The sequence below is a fragment of the Mytilus galloprovincialis genome, chromosome 4, assembly GCF_965363235.1.
Source record: "Mytilus galloprovincialis chromosome 4, xbMytGall1.hap1.1, whole genome shotgun sequence".
Classification (NCBI taxonomy): domain Eukaryota; kingdom Metazoa; phylum Mollusca; class Bivalvia; order Mytilida; family Mytilidae; genus Mytilus; species Mytilus galloprovincialis.
This window is the reverse complement of record NC_134841.1, coordinates 87,065,381-87,081,543: the sequence shown is the minus strand read 5'-3', so window position 1 is coordinate 87,081,543 and position 16,163 is coordinate 87,065,381. Positions and strand designations below refer to the sequence as shown.

Genomic DNA, 16,163 nt, shown 5'->3' with positions numbered 1-16,163 from the left:
ACCTTTATTGAAAATATACAAAGTTTTGTCAAATTAAATTACATTAAAAAAGTTATCTTCTAATTAATGTGCATATTTCTTTAAAAAAAAGTCAAAAACATCTTATCATAATACAGGTTTATAATATTGAACTCGCGTTTCGTCTGCATATGAGTCATTATGAAATCAAATTGGGCGAAAATCATCAGTATTTCAAAGATTCAAATTTCCGTTAACAGTTAGTTTATAAATATGACCATAAAAAGGATATTTCATGTCAACCCAGAGGTGTTTACTACTGAGCTGGTGATGCCATCGGGGATGAAAAAATATCAATGATGCCAGGCTTATTATTTGTAAAACAGACGCGCGTTTTGTTTAAAGAAGACTCACCATTGAAGATAGAATAGAAATATTAATAGGCCAAACAAATCAAGAACAAAGTTAAAGAGCATTGAGGAACTACAGCTCAGATACCGGTAACTTATCTTTGGATAGAACATTATTGGTATTTCGAATAACGCTCTGTACGCCAGACATGCATCTCTTCCTCAAAAGATTCGCTAGACACGCTCGAAAAAAAAGGTTGAAAGGCAATATAAAGTATGCAGTTGACCAAGAAGAGCAATGAAGGCTCAAACTTCCGCAATGTTTTTGACCCATGCAGCTCAGGCAATATGTTTCTTGTGGGTACAAAAGCCTTAGCTTTCCGAAGAATTACAGCTTTATGATCTAATAATAAAAATGTCCATATGTCAACACAATAGCAATGGGAAGGAAAACTCCATTAACAGAGGAATCAACCCAGTGATAGATAAAACTGTATCAAAGATAACAGGCGTATAATTTTGTTCGCCATAATTTTAAAAATTCGATCATCTCCCTCCATTATATCGCGAGAATGTTTCAGTCAGATCTTCATACAGTTTACTACTTCTACTACAAGTTCAATCCATCAGTCTAGAATAATATATATGATAGCGCATTTAACATCTTATGATGAATCAAGAATTGTAATGTGGAGTCTCAATGAATATAAATCATTAAAATATGAGGAATGGTTGTCAAAGACGACAGAACAAGGATAAAAGCGCCTAAACATTACAATACAGCCTTCAATCACCACTGAAAACCATGATGAATAGTACGCTACGAAAGCCAGGGATAAATAAATATTCCCCTTTTTTTGGGATTCACAAGGTTTTATAGACATCAACAAAATTACATATAGAAAAAAAAAGATCAGTCAAAAGTGCTTGAAAAGAAATTTCTGATGGTGTTTATGCCTATAACTTATCAGACAGCATGTGCTTTATGACACGGTCTTTCAATTGTTGATTAAGACCTCTCATATAATTTTTTGACGAAAATGCTTGTTTCTTTCAATCCACAACAAATGGCGTACTAAATTATAATCCTGGTACCTTTGATAACTATTGGTACCCACGAAAATAAATCAATCCATAGGAAATATATTTCAAACTTCCTAAAACACTTTGAATTGGCAATGGTTTTTAAATACAATCAATGTTAGGTGGAATGAAACCTTTCGTATAAACGTTTGAAAGTCTACCACCAAATGCAAATGACAGCTCTTACAACGCTGTTTTGCATAACTATTTTTCAAACAGGAATAAGAAACGATGAATTTACAAAGTGCACTGTCTTTTAAACGTAATCTCTGTATTGATTATACATGTACATGTCTAAACATTTCTGAATTATGTTTAAATTCAGTTCATCAAAAAAAGGCATGATAGCACTTTCAATGTAATTTTCACAAATTTGTTTTAACAAGGTACATAAATTTAACAGTTGCTTTAACTTGACAAATACATGTATGTAACACTCAGAAGCGTGTCCATCCCCCAAACGTGTCCGATACACCCAAAGGTGTCCATATAAAGTCACCGAACTCCAAAACAAATCTAGTTGTAAAAGTGCACGAAAGCTCGTAATTTTATAAACGTATCCATTTTGAAAATCGACAAGAATGCTATACATGCTATATGTGGTTAGGAATCATACTTATTTCTTATAACTGATTTAAAATGCAGTTACTAATTTTTTCGATAATTTTCGTAAAATGCATTATTATGTTAACATGACAATAGGCAATACTCATTCAATTGGTTGAATGTTGGTGTTTTACGCAACTTTCAATCCTCTTGGCTATATTGCAGCAGCTAACGTTTATTGATGGAGAAAGCCGGAGTAAACAGAGATAACCAACGACCCGCAGGAGGAAAACCGTCATTCCTATTCAATTATGATATGAGTAGAACGCACCTGCAACACGTAATGTTCGAAATCACTATGTCAATATTAACAGGATATAATTCGCCGTAGATAAACAGCTTATACCACTCTCAGCCACTGAAACATTTAATAAATCATACTATATTTTATCACCAAGGTTCTGACGCAAAGAAAAAAAAAACAGATTATCAACAAATTTTAGCTTTTCTATCACTGAATTTCTTTATCAAATATAAATAAGACAAGAAAATATTCATTCCTCTTTGTTTTACAAATAAAGAACAGAACAGTTTGACTCTTGAAATTCGCAAGACAGGCTCTGCTGTACCAAAATATGACAGTCATAACATCACTCTTTCAATTTCTATATATATCGATTCAATATATTTACAGAAATGACATTGTTGGGCTGATGTTTAGACGAGTTATAATAAAATTCTAAAAGCAAGGTGAATTCATAGTTTTGAGGCAACTTAGTCACACAGAAAAAATACTGTTCTTCCAAATGACACTTCACAAACAAATTGTGTATCGATACATTTTTCATTTGTTCTTTTCTCTATCTGATAGTTGTTGGGGTAATCAATACTAATCCTAATAGTGAATCATAGGTGTATTATTCTTACTGTTTGAAATGTTATTTTTTGGGTCAAATTTTCGACAGAGTCGGTAGCAAAGTTTAATCGCTATTGGAATTATCGATCTAGTCTTTCTATACACATGTTGTTAATTTATATGTTGGTTTTCTTCTTATAACGTTTGCCTATTATGACTGACAAAAGTTCAAAGCTAGTTTTGCTACAAACAAGTCTCTACTCTAGTATTTTTGTCATTTTATTTAGTTTATATGCTACAATTTACAACTACATGTAGGCTTACTCTGCACATATTCAGGAATATTCCAGGAATCACATTAATTGGTTTGGTTCCAAAAACTGTTGCATGCTCAAACTCATTAACTGCATCAAGTTTCATTTAGAAATCAAGTTTCCTCTAGCCTTGATCTTTTATACTCAAGTATATAACAGTTTACTTAGATATTGAATCAAGTATTACTTCCATGGGAATACATCACAAATCCAACAATAATGTATATCATCTCTGTTCTAACATTGGTTTTTTTATGTGGAAGGATGATAATGGGATCCTGTGATGTTAAACTTGGTAAATAAACTATGGCATTTGTTTAGATAACATGCAATTTTACAACTAATCTTATATTTGATATCAAGATCTGGCCGGTTAAAATTATCCAATTGTTTGATACTTATGCTTAATTTGTATTCTTTTATGTTAAATCGTAAACAAAAGGTATATCTAATTAGTTTTCGAACATAACAAATTGTTTAACATGTGTACGCTTAATGAACAGCTTATTGCAATTTCAATTTTGATCATGTAAATAAACTCATCATAAATACCAGGACTAAATTTTGTATATAAGCCAGACGCGCGATTCGTCTACAAAAGACTCATCAGTGACGCTCGAATCCAAAAAAGTTAAAGAAGCCAAATAAAGTACGAAGTTGAAGCGCATTGAGGACCAAAATTCCTAAAAGTTTTACCAAATACCACTTAGGTAATCTATGCCTGAGGTAGAAAAGCCTTAGTATTTCAAAAAATTAAAAATTTTGTAAACATTTATAAATATAACCTTATCATTTAAATTGACGAGTATCTTTATTTGTAATATTAAAATGTCAAAAGGTTACTGCATAGTCAATCTAAATATTTTCATTTCTTTAAAATAATTATTAGATTAGTATTAATTCAACAAGCCATTGATTAAGTTTTTTAATTATTTCATTTTTATTTAATTTTCAGTTCATCATTATGAATTTAGATATTCATTGAAATTCGTGATACACGAAAGACATTAGATAATTTTGAAAGTGACTTATAGACCCAATGGTTCGGCGGTATTCTATTGTTTATGTAATATATTTGTATTTTGTACTATAATTGCAGATGTCACTAATAGAAATTTACTTACTTACTTACATATTATTTCAGAGAGTTCCCTTCTCAAGGATCTAGTTGAAATGTTTTTAAAGAAAGATTCAGGTAAGTTTTTAGTAACAGTATTTAAAATAGTTCAATAAACAGTAGCAATGTACATCATATTAGAATATGAGGTGAATTGCAAAAGAAAAAAGGTTATCACCGGAGTCAACACGACCTGAATTTAAGCACGTTAAGGCTACCGTACATCATTTTGCTTACAGAAAAACTCTTATAAGGTAAACAAAATTTAGAATAATACTTTCTATTACACATGGAACTGACATGTTTAAGATATATCAGATGAATGGTAATTGTTTCAATCATGAAAATCGAAGTCGACATGTATTTTGTGATCCATCCATGGCAAAATAAATTATATCTTATTTATCCTCCGGAAAGTAAACTTTGACGGACGTCAAAATAAATTACGTGCGGACTGATGGGCATTTGCTTCATTATATATCTTCAACCCTCTTCGATATGTTCATAAAAAAATCTAGTATTATTTAATATGACTGACAAAAACTGATATTCTATTTTAACCTTCAATAATGAATTAAAACAAAATTGAGTTCATCGAGTCCTTCTTCGCATAAAAAGTACTGTATACTTTATTTTATCAAATTTTATACACCCTTGTTCAATTTTTGAATATGCAGCTTTTTAAGAGTGTTAAGAAGTAATAACATTGGATAAGTCTGGTCATTATATGCATATTTACCTATTATAGAATTCATAATATTAAACAACATTATGAACATATTACACCTGTTTCGTCTTTTAATTAGTATCTGCCATTTTGATTAAATGACCAGAATATGATAATTCGTTAACATAAATCTAGAATTGTAAGTTTGGTATAATTTCAATCAGTCGTATTCTACTGATTGATCCTTGCAAATGACTTTTAGAATAACCCGAAAACATTCCTCACGAAAAAATCAAAGGTTAAAACAATGTAAAAAGATATCAATTAAAGGCAACAGTAGCTATAGTATACCGCTGTTCGAAAGTCAGTAATCGATTGAGAGAAAAGAAATACAGGTAACAAACTAGAACCGAGGGGAACACATCAACTATAAGAGGAAAACAACGAAACAACAGAAACACCCGAAGTGCAACTGAAACCTGATGATAAAGTGAAAGTCCGTCGTCACAACAATATCAACTATAACTATTAGACAAAATCAAGGAAGCCTTCAAAGATTTTAGTATTTACTTTTTGCTATTTTTATTTTATGATGTCTTTCAAGAATTAATTAACAGACTCAATATCTAACAATCATATGTATTATTTTGTGCAGCTAAAACATGTGAACTGTTAAACAAGAAGAAGATTCCTGCTTTTTCAGCTGTTTTAACGAAGCAAATATCCCTCTCTACGAATAAAGTGGTCAAATTTAACAAAGTTTTTACAAACATACAAAATGGTTACAACCCAACTACTGGTATTTTCACTGCACCTATTGCTGGAGTATATCAATTTTCATCAGTGGTAATGAGTCAAAATGGAAAGACCTTGATTGCGAGTCTTTGGCACAATACAATTAAAATTGCCAGTATGTACACAACGTCTTCTACTTTCCAAACAGGGAGCCTAAGTATGGTATTGGATTTAAAGAAAAGGGATCAGATAGCTGTTAAGTCTTATATCAATAGCCAATATTCAAGTAACATATTTTATAGTGACTCCAATAATTACAGCACATTTTCAGGCTATCTGATTGCTAAATAATTAATTGCTAAATAAATAGATTTAAAATTCAGTTGATTTATTTTTATTATAATCAGAGACAGGCCTCGTTGTATGTTATTACAAAAAAAAAAAAAAAAAAAAAAAAACTATTTGGTTTTGGGAAACTGTCTATATGGCCATATACGAAAATTGTTACAATTACATAAATGATTGCCCATGTGAATATATGGTGAAACTGTTTTGTTCGAAAAAGTGCTCATAAATATATTTACATTATTTTATGCTCTCTGGTATATTAGGAACTCTTTTGTTAATTTTAATCTCCAACAGTAATACGATTTACATTCAAAGCTTTGCCCGCAGGAATAACAACATACTTATCACGAAGAGATGATAGACATTTGCCTCTTTGTCTCTGAAAACGGACTTTGGTCGATCATTCATACAGTTTTTCAACTTATGAATGCAACGTTTTATCAGAGACCTGATTGTTTTGACCCATTCTGACAAAGTGTCCAGTTCAACTTCTTCTCGTTTAGCCCATGCTCTGGCGAAGTCCACAATGGAATCCATGATTATTTTTTAAGTTATGGTTCCAAACTGATGTGTTGCGGTTGTCTAACTTTATGCATGCCTTGTGAAAGAATAAGTTATAAATGAACACTCATGTAATCCCACATGCAAAGACAAATCATTTGACAAGGATGAGATTTTGGCAAATCATTAGTCCTTCATGTCTTCAATGAACATTACATTAAACAACAAATCGGAGGACTAACCTTGCTTCTATTGAATACATAAGCTTCACAAAATTTCGTACACACAAGGGTACATTGTCTGCTCATCTGCATGTTTCACTAAAGAATTATCCATTAGATTGACTAGAATTATGTCCAAACTGAAAGAGGGTCTTTAGAAATACTGTGAAACTGTTTACTCGCGTAGTGGTATGAACCATATGTGGATTCCTAAGAATTCTAAATAACCTCTGGATGATTTTCAATCTCGGTCTTCTTCTGAAATTAGATCTATCAAAATTTTTGATTTTTCAACCCTGTATACCACCATTCCCCATGTGAAATTATCGCCTGAAAGAAAAAATCAACAATGCCTTTCAACTTAAAAATGGTAGCATATGCTATAAATTTATTACTTTGGTATATCATAAGCATATTTTGTTAGTAGTGAACAAAAGGTAAAGCATGCTACACAGAGAAACAACTGATCAGTATGCTGCAGTTTTTTTTATCGATAACATATTTGTTGAATTTGAAGGTAGACTTTTTCGGCATTTATATGGGTACAAACTGTGCGTCTCTCCTTGTCGATATGTTTTTATTTTTATATTATTCGGAGTTCCTTCAGACACATGTCAAAAACAAGAATATCAAAGAAGCCAGATTATTTAATTTCACTTTAAGATATATTGATGATGTTCTTTCCATTAACAATCCGAAATTTCTGATTGGGTTCCATTAATATATCCCACAGAGCTAGAGATTAAAGAAACAATAGACACTGGTTCCTACGCCTTATTTTTAGACTTATACCTCGAATATGACATACGTTTCTCTCAGTTTTAGTTTGTTACCCCGATTTTGTTTTTTGTCCATAGATTTATGAGTTTTGAACAGCGGTATACTACTGTTGCCTTTATTTATACGCAGTCATCTTAGGACCAGAACCAATGACAAGCGAGACGGTTTTAATTTTGAAATTTCCCCCACCTTAGTAGCAATATACCAACTTTACCTGCATATGGGATATATGCAATGGGATGTCAACAATGTAAACAATATATAAATTTCCAAACTTATTCGATATTTTAGATCTTGCAGAACCTACACAGACTTCATAAAACGTCACAAGTGTCTGGACAAAACGTTGATGAACCAGGGGATATGCGAAAGAATGTCTCGTCCTTTTTCTACAAAAAGTTCATCGGAAGGTTCCAAGACCTTGTTGATTAATATTCCGTATCAACTTCACAAATAATACTTGATGGTCTTGATGTATATATTCTGAGTACTGACGTTGCTTATGCTCTTAATAACGTGCTATGTTGTTCTATTATCTGTCTATTGTTCTGTTATTTATATTACTTTTACTGTTTAGTCTGTTTTCTGTGATATCCATTTGACGTGGCCCGATATTTATACATCTCTTCAATGCACAATTTAATGTTTCTTTGGTACATATGACGTGGCTCTGTTCTTTTATCGATCCCGCAGATATGTAATTATTCTATCAAAATTTTGAAAATACTTTGAACTACAAAATTATTTTACTCGCGTAGTGATATTAAAAAAATTCGTAAGAACTTCAAGATGATTTTAAATCCCGGTCTTTTTCTGAAATTAGTTCTAACAAAATTTTTGATTATTCAACCCTGTATACCACCATTCCCAATGTGAAATTATATTTTTGAAAATACTTTGAACTAGAAAATTATTTCATATTTCTTCCTGTGTGACGTTTACATTTTAACATCAAACACCGGACGCTACACTAGAGTTGATGTTGGTGTGAATGTAGTCGCAGGACTTCTCATTTTTCAATCCAATATGAGTTGATTGAATATATATATATAGGTAAGCTAAGAAATGAATGCGGTTGATATATTTGATAGATGCTTTTTGTGCTTTCTGTTAAATATTTTTTCGAATTTGTTCTAATTGAGATTGTGACAGAGTGATGACTTCTGTACACCTATTTTAAAAATTTTACCTTTTGTGTCTGTTTTGTTCTCGCAATGTAAATACAATGTAATTTGATGCGACTGTCATACAAGTGAGAGGTTGAAGTATGTCCAGTACACGATGTTTTGTCGATATTGTCAACATCGCAGTGTCAACTTTATAGTGTCGTTATCCTATCTTTATTTCCTGTATCTTTGTGTTAACATTGTTCACATCGTATATTCGTAATGTTAACAATGTCGTTTCAACATCGTGGTTATGTTGTATATCGACTCTATAACTTTCTGTTTACATCGGTGACATCGTATACATCGTGATGTTGACAATATCGTTTTTACAATGTCAACATTGTATTGATGTTGTGAACCAAGTCTTTACTTTTGTGTTTACATCGTTCACATCGTATACATCGTGATGTTGACAATATCGTTTTTACATTGTCAACATTGTATAAATGTTGTGAACCAAATCTTAATCTTTGTGTTAACATCATTCACATCGTGTACATCGTGATGTTAACAATATCGTGTCAACATCGTGTTTATTTTGAATATAGAGTCCACACCTTCCTGTTTACATCGTTCACATCGTATACATCGTGATGTTGACAATATCGTTTTTACATCGTCAACATCGTATAGATGTTTTGAAAGTCTTTACCTATGTGTTTACATCGTTCACATCATATTCATCGCAATGTTGACAATATCGTTCCAACATCGTGTTTATGTTGTATATCGACTCTATAACTTTCTGTTTACATCGTTAACATCGTTTACATCGTGATGTTGACAATATCGTTTTTACATCATTTACATCGTCAACATCGTATAAATAATGTGTACCAAGTCTATAACTTTGTATTTACATCGTTCACATCGTATACATTGTGATGTTGACAATATAAAAAAAAGGTTTTCGATTCATTTATATAATAATTATTCAATGAAGTTTGTCGATTACATGTATATAGTTTGCTTTTTTTATGTTTTTAAAAAAAATGTGATGTTATAGCTCTAAAATAGTGTCAACATAGTTTATATGGCGATGCAAACAATGTAAACACAAAATCTTTTTAACATGGTATACATCACGATGTTAACGATGTCAACGATGAAAACAATATATAAGAGTTAAGACAATGTAAACGATGTTGACACAACGTCGTGTTAACATTGTACACATCGCGAGGTTAACGATGTTAACGATGTAAACAATATATAAGAGTTAAGACAATGTAAACGATGTTGACAAAACATCGTGTTAACATTGTATACATCGCGATGTTAACGATGTCAACAATGTAAACAATATATAAGGGTTCAAACAATGTATACAATGTTGACACAACATCATGTCAACATTTTATACATCGCAATGTTAACGATGTCAACGATGTAAACAATATATAAGGGTTGAACCAATGTATACGATTTTGACACAACACCGTGTTAACATTGTATACATCGCGATGTTAGCGGTGTCAACGATGTAAACAATATATAAGGGTTGAAACAATGTATACGATGTTGACACAACATCGTGTTAACATTGTATACATCGCGATGTCAACAATGTAAACACAATATATGTTCTAGATTGTATACATCGCGATGTTAACGATGCCAACGATGTCAACAATATAAAAATGTTCAAACAATGTAAACAATATTGACACAATATCGTGTTAACATTGTAGATATTGCGATGTCTACACTATTGATTAATCATCGTGCACTGGACATGAATGATAAAACAAGGTTCAATCCACCATACCTGTACCAAATCAGGAATATGGCAGTTGTTATCCATTCGTTTGATATGTTTTATCATTTGATTTTGACATTTGATCAGGGATTTTCCGTTTTTAATTTTTCTCGGAGCTTAGTATTTTTGTGATTTTACTCTTTTTTATGTTTATAGGAGACAACGCATTCTATAACTTTCCTTACTTACAAAATAAAACGCCACTTCGACTTTGCATATTGTTATCATTCATCGCTTTTCGACGGGAATAGTCGTAGATAAGAATCGTCAAACTCGAATCTTTTCAAAATAACAATAGACTGTTAAAGATTATGAATGATTACATCGAAACAAAAGAAATATATACGAACAAAGTTTGTGTACAGTAATTTCTTTTTGTGCAGAGCACAAACTCACAAGATGCAAGGTGCACCATCAGTGCATGGAATCAACGCGGGAGTGTTGGAGTTGAAGAAAAAACAGTGTAGTATGGCATGATTTGATGAGCTCACCAACATTGATTTCGAATATTTTCTTTATTTTTTTCAATAATCAATTTACTAATGTCTCTAAATCTGATAAACCGTTTAGGAAAGTCATTTGTTTTATCTGATTTTAATGGTATATTACTGCTATGTACATTGCCCAATAATGTGACTCGTGACAGAGGCAAATGAGGATTGAATTTTTAAGGTTAGAAAAGCAATAAAACCAAAACTTTATTAATTTCATGCATCTGAATCGTTTTTCTGGATTTGCCTTCATCATGAACGTATATTCCGAAAATTTAAAAGCCACAGATGTATAGGAACCGAATAGTTGTAAAGCTGTATCACCAACACAACTAAATAAAGGCAACAGTAGTAAACCGCTGTTCAAAAATCGGTGAAACAAACTAAAACTGAGGGAAACGCATTAAATATTAGAGGAGAACAACGACACAACATTAAAATGTAACACACACAGCAACGGACTAAGCATTAGACAAAATCCGATTAGAATAACCAATATAACATCAAAACCAAAAACATGAATTTGGGATAGAAAAGTACCGTGACACGTCTTATAGTATAAATGTGAATTCACACTCAAATATAGGAGAAAACAAACGACACAACGGAAACACAACGTAAAAATGTTACACATACAGAAACGAACTATGATATAACAATGGCCATTTTCCTGACTTGGTACAGGACATTTTTAAAGAAAACAATGTTGGGTTGAACCTGGTTTTGTGGCATGCCAAACCTCGCACTTTGATGGCATTGTTAAATATAACATTAAAATGACAACATGATAATACAAATAAATAGGAGAATGTATTAAGCAAAGAAACACATGAATAATAGATAACAAAAGGCATCAGGTTTAAAATTCAATATGTCAGCAACGCGCCTAAAACTAAAAATAGTCTTAAAATTGAATCCTTGAGAAATCTATAGTTATTTGAGAAAAAAAAATGATTTAAAATACATAGAAATATAAAACATAAACTTAAAAAATAAAATTCATCCTTCTAAAATCCTGCTCCAGCTATTGCGCCAGGAACATCACTTGGACTGCGACTGTCGGCTAAAATGTTGCTATTAAATTCGGCTCTCTGTCCATGCTGCTCACATGCAAATACAAATTGCCACGTGACTACAGTTTTCCCAGGTAAAACTGAAAAAAAGACGTTAATGTCACTTACAACAAAACTGTTATATTTGTACTCAAGGAACAAATAGCCTACGTCCTTGCTGTATGTACAGCTTTTACTAAGTGATTATGTTAAAGTCAATTCATTCCTTGTCAGGGTTATAACTATATTAGCGAAATGAAAAAAGTTTAGATTGATTGTTATTGTCATAGTGTTATTAAACACTGATTCAGACGTGTTTAGAATATAATTATTTTTGGAACGGTATCCTACATTAATTTGTAAGATCCTCTACGATAGATAATTTAGCTGATCTGTTCGTGCCTTATATATCATGTACCGTGTTTCGATGCTAGATGAAAACTGACGAGGAAAGGTAACATCCGGTCACCGAAAGCTTGATTTTATCAAGCCGAAAAAAACCAGTTCGGATCGACCTTCCTTCATGACGTTCGGTTCTGAAATTTACTTGCCGTCATCATTTCCGCGACTGCATGTTTGGCCCGCAAAATCAAATTTATTTCGTAGCAAATACAGTTGATATTGACCTTACACTGAAACACTTTGTGTTACACATTCCATTGACGCTCTCAGAAATTTACAGATTTTTACACGCCTTCTGGGGAACAGCGTCAATTCAACATGAAAAGGGTAGGGAATTACTTCAGGTTTCGGTTAAAAATGGGTATAGGTGTGTGGCCTACTATGCGGTATGGGCATTGCTCATTGTTAAAGGCCGTACGGTGACCTATAGATGTTAATTTCGGTGTCATTTTGGTATCTTGTGGAGAGATGTCTCATTGACAATCATACCAAATCTTCTTTTTTTTTATATTCACAGCATGATTGATTTCCCGATTGGCAATACACTCATCAATAAAACAGGGATTAAAAGATTATACGGTAGACGCACATTTCGTCTACAAACAACCCATTAGTAAGCTCGAATCAAAAAAGTAAAAAAGGCCGAATTTAGTACAAAGTTGAAGAGAACTTCGGACTCAGTTTACGAAAGTTTTTGCAAAAACAGCTACAGTATAGTATTTGGAGTAGAAAATCCTAAATATCTTTCAAAAGTCAAATTTTTCATCACTATTATTAATTAATAATGGTGACAATATCAAATATAATCCATGTCAACACAAGAGTGCTGTGAAATAAGTTTGTGATAACATATTTGTTACATTTGGAGGACGTGGTTTACGACAAACAACGGGCATTCCAATGCAAACCAACTGTGAACCTCGTCTATCTTTACTTTCCACAATATAGATGACATCCTATCACTAAAATTTTATATAGTGTCAGAGAGTTGCTTTTAACAAGAAGCTATTTCACCAAAAGTGTTGAAATTAAAATCATCCATATCATCACCAGTTGGTTGACCGTTTGGAAATATTTGTTTCACAGATAACAACTGATTTGTTACAATTGTCGTAACAAAATTCCATCCCCTTCTCCCTGTATGTGACGTAGCGAATTAGACTATTAGCTAACACCTGGTTTTTGAAGGGGTTCATAGTGCTCAATCTTTAGTTTTTAATGTTGCGTTTTTCTGTCTTTTGGTCTTTTTTGTATTTTTCAATTAAATGGCGTTGTCAGTTTATTGACGATTACGAAGTTTGTTTGTCCCTTTGGTATTTTTTGCCTTTATTTTGCCGTTATAAATGGAGGAAATGATTTGTATTTAACCGTATTACTGTTGTCCTTTAACACCACACTGATAGTGGAAAATATACTCAAAGTTCTATAATTCAACGAATATAATTTTCAATATTAAAGATTCGCATCGTGGTTCGTGAATTTGTGTTTTATACAATTTTTTGAAAAGTTAAATCAACCTTTTATTTCTCGGGTAACTGTTGTTTCCTCTGCCCATGTTGCTGAAGACGATCTTTGGAACATAGTTGATAAAGATGTTGACATTGACGACGAAACACTTGCAGATCCAAACAAAACATTTACACCAGCTGTTGCTCCTACTGTCATTTCCCATTTAAACGAGAAAGATGAGGTTGTACTTTCAGTTCTGGACTTTCCAACTTTGTATTGGATAGTCTGCTTGTGCTCTGCTGCCGGGTCGATTATCATATTGACAATTTTCCACTTTCCAGTTAAGGTTGGTTTACCGTACACTAGGACTTCTTCGCTGGTATTGTATGGAGATACACATTCAAACTTTATCGCATAATGTTGATCTTGATGGAGACATACCACAGTTTGATTTCCTGGGTTATGACTGCCGCCTTTTGGGTGAGCGAATTTTCCTCCTTTGTGAATTATGACGTCATTTGCACTATCGATGCAAAAGAGGGCGCCTCCATGACGATCCTGATGAAGAACAAGTTCGGTGTTATTTCCTGGGTACATACTGCCGCCATAAGGGTGCATTATTTTGCCACTGGTTACGTGTCGTATATAACCCCATTGCCCATCTACAAGGTCAAATGTAAAGTGCATTCTTTCTTGTGTTCCGGCATATAGAACTATCTGTGTGTTGTTGGCCGGATTTGTATGTCCCATGTAGGGATGGAAAAATTTTCCACTAGACTTGTGTTTAATAACAAATCTTGCCATGACCAATACCTTATAACCTGAAATGTATATGATTATGAAACAATTAAAACATCTCCTTAAAACACTTGATCATTACAAATAAAGACACCATGACAAGTAAAGTTAACCTATAAAGGAAGTTAATTACATTATTACTATTAAAAGTACGTAGCAGAGACAGCAACCAAACAATAAAAACGAACTATACCAATGGGATAGTTTACCAATGGATCGTCTTGTAAAGATCTAAGAATACAAAAAAAAAAAAATAAACATTAACAGCTGAGCTTGATCTCAGTTCAGAAAAAAACATGTTGAAAAAAGTCATTACGTTCCAGGTGTGAGGATTCGTACATAAGTTTCAGAGTTCAGTCATATAACTCCATGAAAAGAACGATATATAAAAATCATTCTGAGTATGGATAGTTGTTTAACGTCCAGTGGTAATTGTATATCAATAAAAGAGCATTTTAATGTAGCAATATCAGAAAATGAATCTTGATTTTTACAAGTGCGACATGCTGTAACTTTGTGCTTTACCTCTAAACATACAGAAGCAATACATGTTTTAACAATATTAATAAAAGTGCATGATATTGCATAGGAATCATTTATATACATTTATGTTTACTAGAGAAAGATATTCGATATATCACAATAACTTTTCCTAAACTGCAACATTATCATGAAAAGTGTTGACATATTAAATTTTTTTTTTACATTTTACAAAAAAAAGGCAAATATATGTTTTTTTCTATTTGTGACTGGATTACACGAATGCTAAACAGGCTAAAATGAATAATGATATGTAAAAAGTGGGTATATATTGTTTGTGACTAACCTACAATGGTCAATAACATTTTATCTATTATACACAGTCACTCAACATATTGAAAAAAAAAATGGAAAACAACACGTTTTATAATTTATTGCTTCCGAAGCGCTTTTCTGGATTTACCTTCACCAGGAACGTTCAAAGCCAACCATTTGAGTTGCGCACCTAGTTGTATTAAATTGTTGGAATATACCGCTCATGTTTTCACTAGGGAACTTATATCTTACTATGCGGTATGGGCTTTGCTCATTGTTGACGGTGACCTATATTTGTTAATTTCTGTATCATTTTGTATCTTGTGGAGTTTTGTCTCATTGGCAATCATACTCCATCTTCTTATTTTTGTAAATATTCTCTCGCAGCACAAAACAGAAAAAGGTAGCTATTCGTCAGCGACTTTGTAAGATTATCAAGCAGAATCTACAAAGACTGCACATTTGTTTTGTAATTTGTGTGAAGTCGTCAATTTTAATATACATTAAAGAGTCATAAATATCAATATTTCAGATAAATAGAAGAGTCTGTTTTTTTTAAAGTTATAATTAGTTAGATCGTGACGTTCCATTTTAACTCAAACGATGTGACCAGACTGAGAGAGTCATGTTTATACTCAGGAGTTGATTTGTTAGCAATGTTATGTTACAGGTACAATGTTATTCATAATTGTTAAACAGTATTGAATTAAAATATATAATTATTATCCAACGATATATTTTAAAACAAATATAAGTAAACTAGTAACATCAT

General features: G+C 32.3%; 1 protein-coding gene and 1 long non-coding RNA gene across 2 annotated transcripts; one reads left to right on the top strand and one right to left on the bottom strand.

Moving 5' to 3' along the window:
* The first annotated feature begins 3,301 nt into the window (after positions 1-3,301).
* LOC143070817 (uncharacterized) lies at positions 3,302-5,633 on the top strand. The gene is made up of 3 exons (XR_012976718.1): positions 3,302-3,402; positions 4,252-4,302; positions 5,547-5,633. It is a non-coding gene; the product is annotated as an uncharacterized LOC143070817 (long non-coding RNA).
* Positions 5,634-11,690: 6,057 nt separating this feature from the next.
* Positions 11,691-14,616, bottom strand: LOC143073276 (galactose-binding lectin-like). The gene is made up of 2 exons (XM_076248685.1): positions 13,867-14,616; positions 11,691-12,048 (listed from the first exon to the last, which is right to left on the bottom strand). The coding sequence occupies exons 1-2, from the start codon at positions 14,600-14,602 to the stop codon at positions 11,903-11,905; spliced, it is 882 nt and encodes a 293-aa protein (XP_076104800.1). The 5' UTR covers positions 14,603-14,616; the 3' UTR covers positions 11,691-11,902.
* Between the last annotated feature and the right edge of the window lie 1,547 nt (positions 14,617-16,163).